This window comes from Plectropomus leopardus, chromosome 14 (genome assembly GCF_008729295.1).
Source record: "Plectropomus leopardus isolate mb chromosome 14, YSFRI_Pleo_2.0, whole genome shotgun sequence".
NCBI classification, from domain to species: domain Eukaryota; kingdom Metazoa; phylum Chordata; class Actinopteri; order Perciformes; family Serranidae; genus Plectropomus; species Plectropomus leopardus.
This window is the reverse complement of record NC_056476.1, coordinates 21,529,115-21,545,988: the sequence shown is the minus strand read 5'-3', so window position 1 is coordinate 21,545,988 and position 16,874 is coordinate 21,529,115. Positions and strand designations below refer to the sequence as shown.

The 16,874-nt window shown below is 38.6% G+C and overlaps 3 protein-coding genes across 3 annotated transcripts in view; all 3 read left to right on the top strand.

Annotated features, from left to right (window-relative positions):
* Positions 1 to 329: 329 nt before the first annotated feature.
* On the top strand, positions 330 to 5,994 carry tmem30aa (transmembrane protein 30Aa). The gene is made up of 7 exons (XM_042501282.1): positions 330 to 783; positions 1,943 to 2,062; positions 2,558 to 2,665; positions 2,747 to 2,834; positions 3,000 to 3,143; positions 3,233 to 3,442; positions 4,812 to 5,994. The coding sequence occupies exons 1-7, from the start codon at positions 535 to 537 to the stop codon at positions 5,003 to 5,005; spliced, it is 1,113 nt and encodes a 370-aa protein (XP_042357216.1). The 5' UTR covers positions 330 to 534; the 3' UTR covers positions 5,006 to 5,994.
* A 259-nt stretch (positions 5,995 to 6,253) lies between these two features.
* LOC121953745 (cytochrome c oxidase subunit 7A2, mitochondrial-like) lies at positions 6,254 to 9,072 on the top strand. Its single transcript, XM_042500958.1, has 4 exons — positions 6,254 to 6,349; positions 7,547 to 7,636; positions 8,504 to 8,588; positions 8,825 to 9,072. The coding sequence occupies exons 1-4, from the start codon at positions 6,332 to 6,334 to the stop codon at positions 8,881 to 8,883; spliced, it is 252 nt and encodes an 83-aa protein (XP_042356892.1). The 5' UTR covers positions 6,254 to 6,331; the 3' UTR covers positions 8,884 to 9,072.
* Positions 9,073 to 11,035: 1,963 nt separating this feature from the next.
* The window catches only part of col12a1a (collagen, type XII, alpha 1a), a 61,473-nt gene continuing 55,634 nt past the window's right edge, over positions 11,036 to 16,874 (top strand). Inside the window, 4 exon segments of the mRNA XM_042501168.1 lie at positions 11,036 to 11,198; positions 12,556 to 12,661; positions 16,286 to 16,402; positions 16,514 to 16,657. Of these exon segments, the coding sequence (XP_042357102.1) occupies positions 12,592 to 12,661; positions 16,286 to 16,402; positions 16,514 to 16,657 (331 nt within the window). The 5' untranslated portion in view covers positions 11,036 to 11,198; positions 12,556 to 12,591.

The window sequence follows — 16,874 nt, the reverse complement described above, 5'->3', positions numbered from 1 at the left end:
GTTCAGATAGATAAATGGATGTCAAAGTACGTTTTGAATGCTCTAATGTCAACGTTAAGTTTTTAGTGGTGATGATGATTTCCAAACTGGTATTGAAATTAAATAAATGAAAATAATGACAAATAAAATACAATTAATTAAACTAAAACATTAGACATGTTTTACTTCCATAAACAGAATACATTTTAAAACTATGTCTCTAACACAGAGCTTCACATTCATCGTCAGCTGTTTGTGCTCAACAATGTGAGAAAGGGGCGTCCTCATTTTCTGCTGTGACGTAAGTGCTACGTCTCATCATCCTATTGGTTCAACAACTTCCGGCTTCTTTCCCTTGGATGAGATTAACGAGGCGGACAAAAATCAACACTACTATGAGTAGATATTCGGATTAGATAGAGGGTAAATTCCCCTCAGTTGATAGTTTTACGCTTTCCTTTAACGCGTCGTCTCGTTTTTTACCGTGTGTGATTGACTAGGAGCTGGCGACTGTCAACTGAAGTTGATTATTTTTGCCCGAAGCGGATTGCAGCCATGATGGCGTCAAGCTACAACGCTAAGGAAGAGGACGGACACCACTCCGGTGCTGCGAACCATGGAGGCGCCGGGGTTGTGAAAAGTAAAAAGCCGGACAACACCGCTTTCAAACAGCAAAGGCTACCAGCCTGGCAGCCCATCCTTACAGCTGGCACCGTGCTGCCTGCTTTCTTCGTTATCGGTCTCATCTTCATCCCCATCGGCATCGGCCTGTATGTCACGTCAAACAACATCAAAGAGTTCGAGGTAACGACACAGAAACAGTAATGTCTGCCTGTCTTTAACTATTGTTTTAACTAACTAACTTTATAGCGACCAGTTTATTTTATTCTTAAAGTAAAACTATAAACCTGCTGTGCTACAACAAGGAAGAAAACAAATAATAACACCTTAGTTGCTCCCAATATCTCAATACAGTTAGCTTTCGCTATTGAAATAACCGTAAATACTCGGTTGTTTATGAAGCTGGTAACTAAGTAACTAAAACTAATGCAGTCTAGCACAAAAGCAATATGTCAGGTTGTAACGTCCAGTGTTTGTAAAACTTTGTAGTTATTTCGAAGCTGCAGCTAAAAGTTAGTGGTGCTGTTGCGCTGTATTGCATTAGAATATGTTTTCTGTATTTTGTCCACATATTTATAGCACAATGTTAGACACATTTCTTAGTGTAATATCTCATTTATAATTATGCAGTCCATCTTATTAAAGAAAATAAAACCGTTACAAAAAACAAGTGCAAGCCATGAAACATAATGGAGACGTGAAATTGGGGCACCATGATAAAGTATTTTAAGATTGAGAAAAGGGGCCCAGACAAGAAGCAAATATATTTTAAAATATGTTTATGAACACGTCTAGATTTAAGAAGAACGTGAATGTATTATTCATTAACAATTACAACCTACAAAACTCCCAAGACTAACCAAGAACCTAAAACCTAAACTTAAACTAAACCTCAATGCTAACTACTAAATGGTCCCAAGACATTTATTCCATCAGTCTTAACATTAGTTGTATAGGTAAGATACCACAGAGACATATGGCAAGTGGAAATGACAATATAATGTACATGTGTCTGAGAGTATCTAGTTTAGAAGTCCCCAGCTGTTTAGTATAATTAAACATTAACATTCATCTCATCATTAACTATTTTTAACATTGTTATCAATCTCATCCCTTATCTGTGGACCTCTGCAAACCGCACTTAAGCTCATATATTAAAGTTTACATTTTATTTTAGCTTGGTGTCCGGGTTGGAAATGAACTTTTTACCTGCCACTTACGATTAACTTTATATTGCCAGCGTGACTGGTGGATTGCAAAATCTGTCAGTCTCTCAATAGATAAAATATTAATTATAGATGTAATATGTTTAATTCTGCTATTTTAAACTCCTTCTTTGCAGATTGATTACACAGGTGTAGATGTGAACAATCCATGTTACAACTGTGCCAAGAACTTCAGCTGGAACAGCACAACACCATGCCTCTGCTCTGTGCCCTTCACTCTGGAGCAGCCATTTGAGGTGAGCGCCAGTGTGCAGTCTGCAGAAACCAATGAATAATATATTCCTCCAGCTTTAGAACTGATAGTGTTGCTTAAAGTGCAATAAAAGACCGAAACTGCTCTCCTGACACTAAATGTCCATTAAGAGCTATTTTAAGTGCAAAGAAAAGTGCAGTCAAGGTTAGTTTTGAGCTTTTATTGTCATTGATTATTCTAGTCTGAAAATACACAGTGACTTCCAGAAGGTTTTTATTGATTACTTATAGAAAGCTCTCAGCCAGTTGCATTTTCATTTCATGAGTTTCCTGATAAAACATCTTAAATTCGAGTCATAATCGAGCGTTAACTGTAATTTTTAGATTAAACTAAAATCAAATTGGAGTAGAATGACATCTGTTTCATCTGAAAAAATGAGGAAACCTATGTTTGATAGATGCTATTGCTTCCTTACTGAAGTACTTCCTAGTTTATACTGATAAATTCTGTCTGTAACACAATCTCTCCTCCCTTGCAGAGCAATGTCTTTATGTACTACGGGTTATCCAACTTCTATCAGAACCACAGACGCTATGTGAAGTCCAGGGATGACAGCCAACTGAATGGTGACAAGTCTGCTTTAACGGTATAATCCTGAGCTAATACAAGAGGCAGAGATTTCAGTCAGTGTCTTCTGCATCTGTTTAACACTGGCTGCTTTTTGCAGAACCCCAGCAAGGAATGCGAACCGTACCGTACAAGTGAAGGGCAGGCCATTGCTCCATGTGGGGCCATAGCTAACAGCCTTTTCAATGGTAGGTGTTACACAGTGCACAGCTTCACGTTTTTCTCCTCAGCTGTCGAAGGATTATTGCTACTCATGTCTTCAGCTTAAGTTGACCATTGAAACTCCGACTAAAAGCTTCGTACGTAACAGAACTCTGATTTTGTGAAACGATGCTGTGTATTGTTTGTTTCAGACACTCTGGAGCTCTATCATATCGATTCCAATGGCACCAGAAATGCAATTCCTCTGGTAAAGAAGGGAATCGCGTGGTGGACAGACAAGCATGTGAAATTCAGGAACCCTGGCGGAAACAACAACCTTACGTTAGCTTTCCAAGGTAATTTTAGCAAACTGTGCACAGGATCATTCTGGTGCATAAACACTTAAGTTGCTTCACTAGCTTTGGTTTGTCTTGTTCTTTCTCAGGCACAAGTAAGCCGGTGAACTGGAGGAAGCCAGTGTTCGAGTTGGACCCATCAGATCCTGAGAACAATGGCTTTATCAATGAGGACTTCATTGTGTGGATGCGCACAGCTGCGTTGCCCACCTTTCGCAAACTCTATCGCATCATCCAGAAGAAGTCTAGCATGACTCCGACTCTACCCAGTGGCAAATACATCCTGGACATCACTTACAGTATCCTTTGAATTATTTCCAGAAACTCTTCTTTACAATCAAACTAGAGCTAGCCTTAGTCTATGGTGCTGGCTAGTATGGCCTTCATCACCTCCATCACGTGTTAGCCTGGAAGGGATCATGCATTAGGTCATGTGTACCTGTGTTTGTGTGTGTCCGCAGCAAATCTTGCAAACTACTGGACCAATCAGCTGCATATTCTGTGTTCATGTTTATGACAGTGTGCTCAAAGACCTCTCATGGTTGCACTGATTCACAGTTGTTTAAAAAAAAATGTTTTATTGACTGTTTTATACCATCATCAACTGCTGACTCTTCACTCCTCTTATCTGGCCGAGAGGGGCCACAGTTTCTCTGGAAATGAGCTCAGCTAAAGGCAAAAAGCCTTACCGTCTGTTGCAGGCCACATTTTGACCTTTGTTAATGCTCAAAAACTGATATCCAGAGAAGAGTTTGGTCTGATTTTGATCTGTAAAATCTGCAGATTAATCCCATACCCAATATGTTATGATCCAACAAAGTTTGGCATGTTTTGATATAATTAAATCACCATTTCTGTTTTCTTTTTCACCACCATGTTGACTGTAAGGAAGCTGGATGGGACAATTTCAGTAGGGTAGGGTTAGGGTTAGGTTTCTCGCTGCCATGGCTACAAACTGGTCTTGTTCCATCTGCCGCCTGACGTCACACCACACCAAGAGTGTTCTAGAAGCAGAGCTTTTTGCTGTCTGATTAGTCCACATTGCAGCGGGGAACACGGCCGCTGGCATAGATCTACACTTTACGCAGTGCGCTTTTCCAGCTTCCTTATTCAAGCATCACAAGGTAAGATTATTATATAGAAACATAATAATCTTAAATCACGGAGCTGCAGCAAATTCACAAATTCTGTAAAGAGACAAATCACAACTTAGAGAACAAAAAAACACCCAAAAACATCAGATTAGAGGGGGATCGGGGTTTTACTTAGTAAAGTTTTCAGGTATCTCAGCTAACTTCTGGAATGAGACCCCTGGTATAGTATTTGTCATGTGCAGACATATCCTGCAAGTTCCTAAAATCAACAGAAAATAAAGTTATACTAAAACTAATGTGACTCCACAGAGCTAAACTGAAATTGTGTGCCTGACATTTAATCACAAGAACATTGTTGACCATTTGAAAGGAAAGAGAAAAACAAAGTCTAACCAATGACGGGGCAGTGAACTCAATTGCTTAATGGCTTTCACTGGATTCATGTGGTGATATGATTACAGTAGCCAGGTTTTCACGAAAACATTTTTCCCACATTAATGATTCCGTTTAAAGTTATTTAAAAACTATTAAACCAGAATTTCCAATCCCTTTTCTTTAACCACGTGACCACCAGATTACCCTGTGCTCAGCTTTGATGGCCGCAAGCGAATGATCCTGAGCACCATCTCCTGGATGGGAGGGAAGAACCCCTTCCTTGGCATCGCCTACATCACTGTGGGCTCCATCTGCTTCTTCCTGGGTGTGGTTCTGCTCATCATCCACCATAAATATGACAACCGCAACAGCAGCGCAGATATTCCAAACTAAATGGTTGCTCTATCACGTTTTGCTGTCTATGCATGCATGGGTGACCCTAAAGGGTCCATTCTGGACTGCTTGTTGACTTTAGCGTGAATACACTGTTCTCTGTATTGTTGTGTGTTTGTGTAAAGACAGCATTGTCTTAAGTGTCTCATCAAAAGCTGTGTTTTTGAGAAGGGCAACTAAGGCAAAAGAAGGAAGCTAGAGTCTGTCTCTCTGCATATAGCTTCAAGTTGGCTGCTGAGAATGTCATTTGTCATTGTCTTCAAAAAATGTATTTATCTTCTATTTATCTATACATGATCAAAGTATCTGTTTTTATTTTAGCAGTGCTTTGCGAATGGCTTAATTGTTGAAGGATGTGTGTGTTTGTATTGCAAGTTTTTGTCCCATATTATGTACTGTAATATGTCCTGCTGAAGAATGTACAATTATATTTCATTGACATACCTCCGTGATTTTTGAGATTACCTTGAATATAGTATGGGAAAATTGTTGCTGGTGTGCTGTTAATTATGGCAAGCAATGACATTTAACAAGAAGTATTTCATCCTCAAAGAGTCAATGAATACTTACTGCAAGAAGTACCAGAAGTGTGGTTATCTACCCTCAGCTGTGACTTGTTGTATACAGAGACTGAGCTCGTCAAGGCATCTTTTTAATACTATAATCTGATGCTTACTAATGATGTAAACTATCCTTTACCACTATATCCATTATCCATAATTCTAAGACTCTGGGCAGCGTCTCAGGCTGATTAGAGCACAAAAATTATTTTATAGTTCAGCCTGAGTGTTAGATTATCTCCTGTTCTTTAATGCTGACCAAATTACATGCACTTTAATAGTGTCACATTTGTTAGTTTCCCCCCCTTGATTCACTCCATCTGTTATAATGATTCGTTTCTGGTTTATTAATTGAGTAAATTGTTTAAATTTGAAATTTATGGGTTTTATAAGGTTTGTAGGGTCCAATTAAACAACTTGGTGAATGTATTGGTGTAATTTGTGATGATTTCATTCCAGACCACTACCACAGCAATAACTGCTACCATACAGCTACTTGTGGGTATTTTCCTCCAATTTTATTTACTATTATCACTTTTGTTAATATTATTATTGTTGTTGGTGTTGTTTTATATAAAATAACTCTTACAACTACTACTAGAACTACAACTAATAAATATGCTAATTATAACAATCTCGCAATCTCGCGCGCCCGGATGTGACAGGTCCACCAAGGGATTGTGGGTAGCCAGATTGTCAAGTGTCTGTCCTTGTGCTGTGCCCGGCGGTGCCTTTACCTCTTAGCATTACACAGAAGTTTGCCAAAATGTACAGACAACTTATGGTAAGAAAGACTTTTAATAGATTGAATTTACTATAAAACGTTCTAGGTTTGTCAGTAACGTGATTATGCTGGGTTATTATGATGTAGCTAACTAATAAGTTAATACTTTAAATCATAGTTAGTGGTGACGAGTAACGGTCGCTTGCTAACATTCAACTTTTCAAACTTAACTTATAACTCCAGTTTCCTACGCAGCGAGCAGTTGAGAGTAAACACAAAATAAATTTAATTTATTGAATTTCAGCAAAACGCAGTATAATATTCTCTTCTTGGGGTTTTTTTTGTGTGTGTTTATAGCTTTAATGTAGTTGCCCTTTTGGACAGGACGCCAGCTGTCTGACAGGTTGATCAACAAGTCGAGCATGAAAAAGTCAGGTGGAAGTTAGTACGTGATGTTACGCACAAAGCTAGCTAAATATTCGACATGGTATCGACCTTGAAAAAGTGTCGGTTGCCTCACTTCAACTTTAAGATCACTTGACCACTACAAACAAGGCGATGTTATATGTCAAGAGTGTGAAACTCAAACTCCCAGAATCCCTCCTACTCTCGGTTAACGTATAGCGACGTAATTGACGTGATATATGATGAGAAGACAGGGGGACGCCAGAGTTTTGAGAAAGACAAGGTAAAGTTATAGGTGTCAGGTAAGGTCTTTTCTATATAAATATAGTCAGGGCTGAATAGAATTAGGTAGATAAGTAATTGTCATAGCCTACCATCCATCCATTGAACTTATCGCCAAACTAACACTTATCATCAGATAATTTGGGCATATATACACTACTTTATATGTCGTAACACCACTTTTGTACTGAATAATCAACAGAGACAGCAGTGTGTTTGACCTCTGTTTTTCATGTAATCCTTTCATACATTGCAATATAGATGGTTGGCCAGCAGATGTCACCATTGTAAATATTAAAGGCTTGAAGACTTATTATTTTTAGCACACTTGCTTCAGAGTAGTTCAGTGCTACACAAATAGCAATGTCCCTCATCACTATTGAAGTCACATCGCTGAAGTGTCATACTAGCTTTGCTAACTTTGTGTCACATAATAACACATAATTATGTGTATTTTGTGTCATTTCGGTTTTGTATAACATTTACCATTAGTCTTACACATCATTATCTACTGTTTGCCATGCTTGGAGTATGACTATAAAACCCTCAGTTATTTGTTTGTACCACCAGAGACTTCAGCAGCTTTCAAGGAAGACCATCACCACCAGTTCCCGCAGGCAGTTAGCCAACTCTGTGAAGGAAAAACAAAAACTGTTTCAGGTAGGGTCAATCTTTTTGAGAACAAGGGTAACATCGGTAAACTCATCATCCTATAACTTTGCCATTTTTTCTTTGTAAAACTGTGTCCGAAGCTGTAAGCAAATTACTGTAAGCCGCAGGAGTAGTCTAGTCTTATATAGAACTACATGTGAGCAGAGGTTATATACAGTGAAGTGAAACGTGTAGATATGTATTCACTTACTTTTAACAGTATGACTGATTTGTTAAGGATTGTGAGACTTCTTTTTTTTAGCATCGTATGATGAGTTCACAATCCTAAAGTCTAGGTAACTTTTTACATACTTTTAAAGTAATTATGTGCCTGTTTGACTTGAGATTTTACAACTTAATGTAACAGTGTTTAAAGTGAGACATTGAATGAGGTGATTTAATAGTGATAATGATAATGTTAAAGTGTCCACTTTATTCCCAGGTTCTGGAGACAGAATCTATTTTTATCCTCTTTGTAGCCTGACAGATAAGTATCAATGGGTATTTCCTCTACAATGTTAATGACCCTCGGCTGTAGCTGGAGTTATACTAATAATGCTTGCAAGCTAAGTGCAAAATCAACGTTCCCGTGTGGAAGGCTTTGCTGATCTATGCATAGTGTTAGAAATTACTGTAGTCAAAGTTGACAGATAGCTTACCCTTGCTTCTAAATCCCAGAGCAAGCACTGCTTCATTGTACAGTGTACTGTACGCCACCACTGAATTGCTATGGTTAACCAGAGATGAGCACAATGAAACTTTGAATAGCAAAGGAACAGAATCAATCATGTGACGCTAAAAGCCTTTCTCATATCCTTGAAATAAAGCTGTACTTTTAAAATAACTATATGCCTTCCTTCTTCGCTCTTTGAACAGGAGGATAACGGTATGCCTATCCATCTGAAGGGCGGGTCGAAGGACGCAGTGCTCTACAGAGCCACAATGACTCTCACTGTGTTTGGTATGTCAGCATTTGTCTGAGATTCGATGACTCAGGCTCACTCCACACGTCTCAGTCTGTCTTTTGTATAAAAACACATTTCACCTGATCTGACCTCAATGATACTACTGCAACTGACTTTGAAAGTCAATTTACTGTAATTTCATGACGCATCATTGAGGGACGTTTGAAGTCAGGATAATTAGCTTGTGTTGTATCTCGGCCACATCTGTAACACTTGTCTGGTCTCTCCACAGGGAGTGGATATGTCGTGTACGAGCTTTTAAGTGCTGCAATGCCCAAAAAGCCACAGTGACACAGGAATGAGTTTATTTATCTGATGAAACAGTCATGCACATGCTGTACAGATTGCTCAGATTTTTCTTCTGGGAAATTACTTGTCCTATCAATATGTTTTATGTTTGAAATATTTATGAATCATACAAATCATGAGTTGCAAATAATAATAAAAAATTACATCTTGTGAAATTGTGTAACTTTTTAAAACTTCATTCCTGCTGCAGATGTTTGGGAGTAAGTTGCACACGTTCAAGTTACAAGAAAGTCTTAAGCCTTAACTGTAGAGTTTCAAGGAAGTCACAGATTACTGTGGTGAGAATCAATAGAGTCAAGTCAAGTCCCTGCCAGAAGTCAAGAAAGTCACATGTCAAGTCCCCAGTCAGCATTTTTAATGTGGGGCCCTCAAGGGCACTAAATGGGCTGAAATATGTGCCCTTCATGGAATTATTCACAGGTTTCATAAGGGCCCCATACCAGTTGCCCACATAGGTGGGTTTACTAAAGGGGGACATACATGGGTTATGCCAGGGCTACCCAGGTACCATTTGGCCAAAAAAGGCCATCTTATCTCGGGCCCACTTGAGTAAACCCAACTATGTGGGGAAATTGGTATGTAACACATTCAAATGTTGACTTCACCATGTGAAAGTGTGATGATCTGCTGACTTATTAGCCAGTAAGCTAACAGGATTGCTAAAAAACCCACTTCTCAACCTTTCTTTGTGAGTTTTGCAGTAGTAGATGGAGTTGGATGTTGTGTCACTGATTTTTGAGCAGCATACTTTGCAGTTCACTTCTTATTACTGCCATCAACAACTTAGTCCTTGAATCCATATTTCATTATTTTTTTAAAAGAACCCTTCATGATTACTGCCTGATACGTTGGTCTCTGCTGGTCTGCAGCATGGTAGGGGATTGCCAGGTTTGCTGGCATTGCAATAGACATCAACCCAATCATGTTTAAAAAACAAAACTTCAGTATCTGGAGAAGTAAAGTCTGTTTGAGTCATTTGTCTCAAATCTAAGGCAAGTCTCAAGGCAATAGCCTACCAAGTCAAAGTCAGGTGGAGTCTTTTGTCAGTGTTAGTCAAGCAAGTCTCAAGTCCTTAAATTTGTGACTCTAGCCATGTGACTCGAGTACCCCACCTGTGATGTTTGGCAGATTTTGATGCAAGTTTTGTATTTATCCAAGATGCTTTAGTGAATAGATCAAGACCCATTTATTATTCTTTTCCCCATAATTTGATTTTTTTTACGGTAGACTGCTGTCTATTTGTAACTGTTGTATTTTTATTTATCAAAGGTGTAGATTTCGGGGGGGGGGCATCTGAAATTGGGGGATTTGGGGGTCCTCCTCTCGAAAATGTTTGCTTTTTGATGATTTTTTTTTCTAAATGTATTCAATTTTATAAAAAAATTAAAGTCCTCTGCCACTCAATGTTTTTATTGGGAAGGACAAATGCACATGTTGTAATATCGAAGAGGACGTGTGTGTACCCTGCGTGGCTCCTGAAATCTACGCCTGTGTTTAACACACTAGATTGGATTTCCCTCACCAGTTCAAACTAGTGTAGGTCTTGGATTGAGCACTAGAGGGCACCATAACCCAATCAGTGAGAAGGGTGGATTGTGGCAGTGAGTAGCAGGGTAAACTGAAGTACTTTGCTTTTCCTAACAGTTTTCCATTGATTCCCACGTTATAAATACACTTATGAAACATTTGGGCCAACATTACTACACTTAAATTTGTTTCTCTAAGCATCTTGAACGTATTATTATCAATATCCACGTTAAGAGCCAAACAGTATCTGTTTACAGAGCGAAAAAAAATACTTTTATTTGAGCTGACATCTGAGTAAATAAATCGAATAAGGTTACGTGTTGCGTATATAACCTCTCAAAAGAAAAAAAAAAACGTGTTGTCTGGCCAACTGTTAGCCTGCTATTAAGTCCCACTACTACTACTGGCACTGGAAACTCATTAAATCACCAGACCAAAAGAATGCAGAAAAAAATTTCCAAACAGTTGATCGGTCTTTGCAGGGGATCATACATCAACTGACAGGCGGAGATTTCGTAAGATGCCCATACGATGGTAAACTGAGAGCTGGGAACTGCCCCCCTATTAAGTAGCCGATGGTGGAAAGATTCTTCCCACTTGGAAAGAGGCTTTTCCTTCTTGGACATCTGCTGGCGGAGCTTCCAGTAGCCAGAGAGAGGAGAGAGGGGTCCAGCCGCAGCTCCTGAAATTTTTACTTTACTTTCCAGAAGGGGAGGCTTCAGCAGGCTGCTCTGCAATTTGGTCGGTCCATTGTTTGGGGGGTTGAATAGGTGAGTTGACTAACTTTCATTTATTGTTATAATGCTATTTCGGCGTTTTAAAGAATACAAATACTAATTTATATTCCACTTTATCTGAGAGATAATTAGTGCCTTTTGATCACTGCTGTAGATGCGTAATTTATTTTTTCTCTTTCTGTCTTTTTTAAGATAAATGTCATTAAGACAACTTTAATAGCTTTCTAAACTTTTTTTTTTTTTTTTTTAAATTAAAATGCGTTTTCAAGATTAGGCGCACAATCAAGTTATTTAAAGTAAAAAAAAAGGGAAATTGAAAAAAAAAACGTTTTTGTATAAGCAAGACTGGCGTATCCATAGTTCTTTGTGAAATGTAGTGATTTCAATTAGGATAAATGAGCCCCAGTTGTGCTGTTGTGTCCAAGGGGCCAAAATATTAATTTCGTCCCCTGCAGCTGCAGTTTTCACACTCGTGCACCAGGCGGGGCGCACAGCCTGTGGTAAAAATTATAGAAACCCTGTCGATGTGGTCTACACATCCTATAGAAAAAAGAGTAACCCTATCTCTTGCGATTATTCCATTTCATTATTCGTTTTAAGTATGCTTACAGCATGAGGTGACTCAGTTTAAAGTCCCTTGTTAATTTGTGTAACTGAATGTAACCCAGTCAAAAAGTATAGATCTAGTCTAAGTGAAGGGGTTAGGGAGGAAATTTTAAGATTTGAGGCACAAATATCATGTGATCTTTTCAACGAAACAGCAGTCAAGGTGCCGATTAATATTTAATGCATTCAAATACATGCAAAATGATGTTTTTTGGTGACCTTCTAAGGTCATCCTAAACATCAACTCTGTGGGGCTGAAGTAAGTGAGAGCCACAGCTAAGACTATACCATGTGTAGTGAGCTTCACAGCAACCAACTCAAATGATTAGGACCGTCAGAGGGTAGTGAATTTCCAGATGAGGCTTAATAAAATCAAAGAGATGAGGGTGTGTTAAAATGTTTTTTCAGTCCCTAATTACCAAATACCTAAACTAAATACCCACCTCAGGGTATGAGAATCAACTGGGAGCAGCAAGGTGTGGCACTTGTTGTGTAAGGGAGTCTAGATGGATCTTGCAGTATGTCATAATGGAGAGTAATGGTTATATAATGAGAGCTATCAATATTGATTCCATTAAAAAAACAGAGAGCATTTGGGTCCACTGCACAAGTTGCATAAATGCATTATGCATTTTTGGTAAAGGGCAAACTGTACTCCTCAGCTCCAGCTAAATCTGACTGTGAATATATTAGACATGCCTGTATACCCTGCATGTGCTGCTTTGACATATACCACTTAGTCATAGAACTGCAGCTTAAACGCATTTCCTCTCTTTATCTTCAGACTGATTGATGCTCTGCTGACCCTTAAGGGCCAAACATGAAGATACGGCTGTCACTGGCCACGGCTGCCTTCTTGGCAGCCCTGCTGTCCTCCATAGATGCTCAAGGTAAATGAAACCACTTGGCCTCAGTCCACTCACAAACTCTATCCCACTCTGTCTCTTTATCTTCTGCTTCTTCTCTCCCACCTAAAAATCTCCATTGGTTTTCTGTGTTACAGGGATTAGTCTTTTACTTTAATGTCAGAGTGTCATCATATGGACACTGAACTCTCTGTATTGGTAAACTGAATAAAGTTATTCTTGTTTGTGTATGCTATTTATCTGTGTAACTTTTGGACTACTGACTGATGTTGTGATAATTGTCATGGTTTTATTCCGTATTTGTGTTGTATTTTGTCAGATTTATCAGTCAGGACCTGTTACAGACTTTCTTGTAAAATCAAAATCCAGATGTCATTTATTTGAATTTAGGCTGTAATTTAAATGGTTTAGACCAATTAACCCAAGACCAATTTTCTCATTCATGTTTGGCAAATCTAGAAAAGCTTGCACACTAGTATGTTTATTTCATTTCCAATTTCTAATTGAATGCATTAAACAGCAGGGCAAAAATAGATCAAAAGTCATTTCATGGCTAAATGTTTCCCAATAAATGTTTTTGCAGGGCTGTTGCTGTTTCACTTTTATGACAGCAAGCGTCTGCACTTTTTCCAAAGCAAAATTTAGAAGATTGCCAAGTCCTTGGTAATTAGGCATTAAAATGCTAGATCACATATTTTAAGATGTTATAATTATGCTGAGGTTGTAGCAGGATCGTGTAAACCTGTGAAAATCTCTGTGCAGTGCTTGTAGAATGGTAGCAGTAAGTAAATGCAGTATTTTGAGTAATTAAATTACTTGCGTAAAAGTAGAGTAATGTAATACAATTTGCGTGACTCTAAAAATGGAAATATCTAAGGAAAAAGCAAGTGCTTTAAAATTGTACTTAAGTATCATATTCAAATAAGTTTGTTAGTTTCTATGTCTGACTTTGTGCTTATATATTACTATTTTAGAAGCTATTAAATATGGATTTTTTGCCGTAAATGTCACAAGAGCCAACTTGTCATAGACTGTTAACAATCTGTCAGTAGTTTTGACAGAAAATGACTCAAAGTAATTTCATATGCAAACATTTCAATCCAACACAATGGCAAATATGGAAATATGGTATGGAAACCATCTGAGTTTTTCCCTTTGAAAGCTCTCTGGCGGCGTGAGAGGAGTCTAACGTCTACTCTCACATATCTCCACCAACGGAATGGAAAGATGAAATACGAGAATAGCAAATTAATCCTCAGACAGCGCAAAGACAAAGAGCCTTTCTAGGGCTTCTTTGCGGGCATTCGCAAAAACGCTGAGTTGCAATACATATGGAAAGTTAATATGCAGTAATGTTTAATGTCAGCACATGTTGTGGAATTACTTTGGCATCTGTCCTGCCTCTTTGGGAGAGACGGTGTTCTTTCCTCCTCTTCTTGGTCTCTCCTCCTGGCAAGAGCTCAGGCCAGGATAGCTGGCTGGCTGGCTGGCTGGAGGCAGAGGTTCCTAACAGAACAGTAGCCAGACTCTGGCCCTTGGGAGCCAGAGGTGTCCTTTATTAGGAACTGATGGGACAGACATCCATATAACAAGAGCAACCACAAGGTCCAAATAACATACCAGAGATGTTAATTTGACAAAACCACCTTTGTTCCTCAAGTATATTTTAAAACCAGGAGGACATATGGTCGAAGAAATCGGAACAAATTGAAATGACATGCTCATACCAAAACAACAAGAGGTCACTCATGCAAGTGAGCCTCCGCCTAAAACAATTTTATCCAAAATTTTTAATCCACCACCCATCGCTACTTGCTACCCAACCCCCACTTCACACCCACACACCCAAACACACGTCCATACCCCTTACCATTTGGTGTTGGAGATGAATACTCGCGGAGAAATCTGGTGGAACGCGGCCCATCGGGGCTCCTTGAGTTGATATGCCAGGTTGGTGATCCTCCAATCCCAATTTTTAATCGTTTGGCAGGCTCCTGTTTGTCATCTGCCTGTGCATTCAGTGTGTCCAAAGCTATGGCTTCCTCCTCGAAGTATATTTTAAAATGATATTCTTGCCTCCCATGGCACTCTCATTGTACTTTACAGCTAGCACGAACCCACATGGCAAAGGTCTTTGCCGATGCCTCAAAGCCTAATGCATGCTCGCTTACCTTGCATCACCCCCCTCATGGTATGCTACAGTACCACTGGTACCACTGTAGATAAAATAGGGCTTGCCCTTGCACCACAACTCTTTGCGAATAACTTCATGCTAACCTAATGCTAACCACATTAACATTTTGATTTTTAGACAAAATTCATTTAATTTATCATATCTTCTCTACTGTCTTTCAGCCATTGTCTAACTTTGAAAATGTCTTGTCATCAAACACTAATTTGCTATACAATATTATATTTGAGCTAGGTTGCATGAAACGAGAATTTCGTTTACTTCATTACATTAGGAAGATAAAATTAAAACTAACCGTATGACAAATGTAATTGACATAGGGTAACTTTCTTAAAAAATGGAATTTCGCTCTTAAACTCTAACCTTAAACTTTGTAACTGACTACTAAATGTTAGCACATTGTCACTAATTACCATTTGCCCTTTCCCTTGACTGTTAGCCTAGAAGCTGTAAAAACAGAATATCATTTTAAAATATGTTTGTCATCTCTGTCTGTGTGGTCCCAACTGTACATGGAAACTACCGTCCAGTCAATCAAAGTTGTTAAACCAAACAACTTTCTCATGTACATAATGCATGACACTGTAAAGTCAGCTCAATGTAAAGGCCTGTGGCCTTGTCACAATGTATATGTTTTTTTATATTTATTTTGATGTACACACTCTATTTTGGTACATCTGAAAAGTCTTTTGAGTGTCTGGAGTAATTTTGTTCTCTCATGCCTTCCCATGCATTTTGCTGCCAATGAAAAAGTACACAAGGGTCTCTGGTGACGAATTGTGTATTCTTTTTAAAAGGTTTGCAATGGATGTGTGCCACTCACTCGTGTAAAGAGTTTTAACCAAATAAACATCAACCCACTTTTTGTCTTTGAAATATGTTTATATACAATGTATATATAACATATGGTGTTTAATTTTGTCTAGAGTTCAACAGCTTTATGGCAACCTTGATTCCATTGTATAATCAGTAACTGTTGTATTTTTTGTAATGCTGAGACCAGCTCCATTGTAAAAGCAGTTCAGTATGTGGTCGGGGCATGCGTTGTGATGACTGCACTCAGCATGTGTTGGATGGTTCACTCAGTGTTTGCACTTTGGTAGAGTTTGCGTGGAGTCGTGCACATGTTGTGTATGCTAGTGCTTGAGTTGCTCGCCGTTCTTGGTTGAGCAACTCAAACAAAGGCCATTTTACTTCAAAAAATGGCTTCTCACACTTTAAATGTTGTCATGTTCTTCACTTGTTCTTTACTTGTTACCCTCACAAATGGTCGTTAGTGCTATGTGTCTGTCCCCAACAACGAACAAGTCCACTTCAGTCATGAAGTGTTTGTAGTTGGGATCAATGTGAATGCTTGATAGAAAATGCCTTACTTTGATTTGATCATAAATATCACCATATCTATACACATGTTTATGTTTGCTGTGATTTAACACTGTTTAACCTCTTATTTGCAGTGGAACCCCCCTCAGACTTGAAATTTAAAATTCTAAATGAGAATACAGTGGAAATGTCATGGGTAAGACCCTCGTCAAGGATAGATGGCTTCAGATTACAAGTTGTATCAGATGCAGGTTCGTATGGGAGTAAGCATTTACAGTATGTTGATGAGCTGTACCAAACAGTTATTACACACACAGTTTGTACACACAGTAGTTGATTTACTGTTAAATTTCCTCTCCTAGATGAACCGTCCAGAGACTTTACTCTTGATCCATATGCCACCATGACCTCAATCACTGATCTGACCCCTGACTTGGACTACTCAGTGTCCATAAACTCCTATTATGGGTCAGAGGAGAGCATTCCCATCTTTGGACAACTGACCAGTAAGTACATTTCCCAGTGGGTTCATTTAAATAGTTTGGATAAAGTTATGCCATGACATTTTTAATGAACAAATGGAAGTGCACGGCTATTTTGGCTTATAATGTAAGTACAAGGTCAGGTTTCTTTAGACATTGGTGTAGTTTTAACAGTTTTTGATTTTTTTTTATAGTTTGAGTAATTACTGTGATGTTACACCAACATGAGATATAGCAAAGT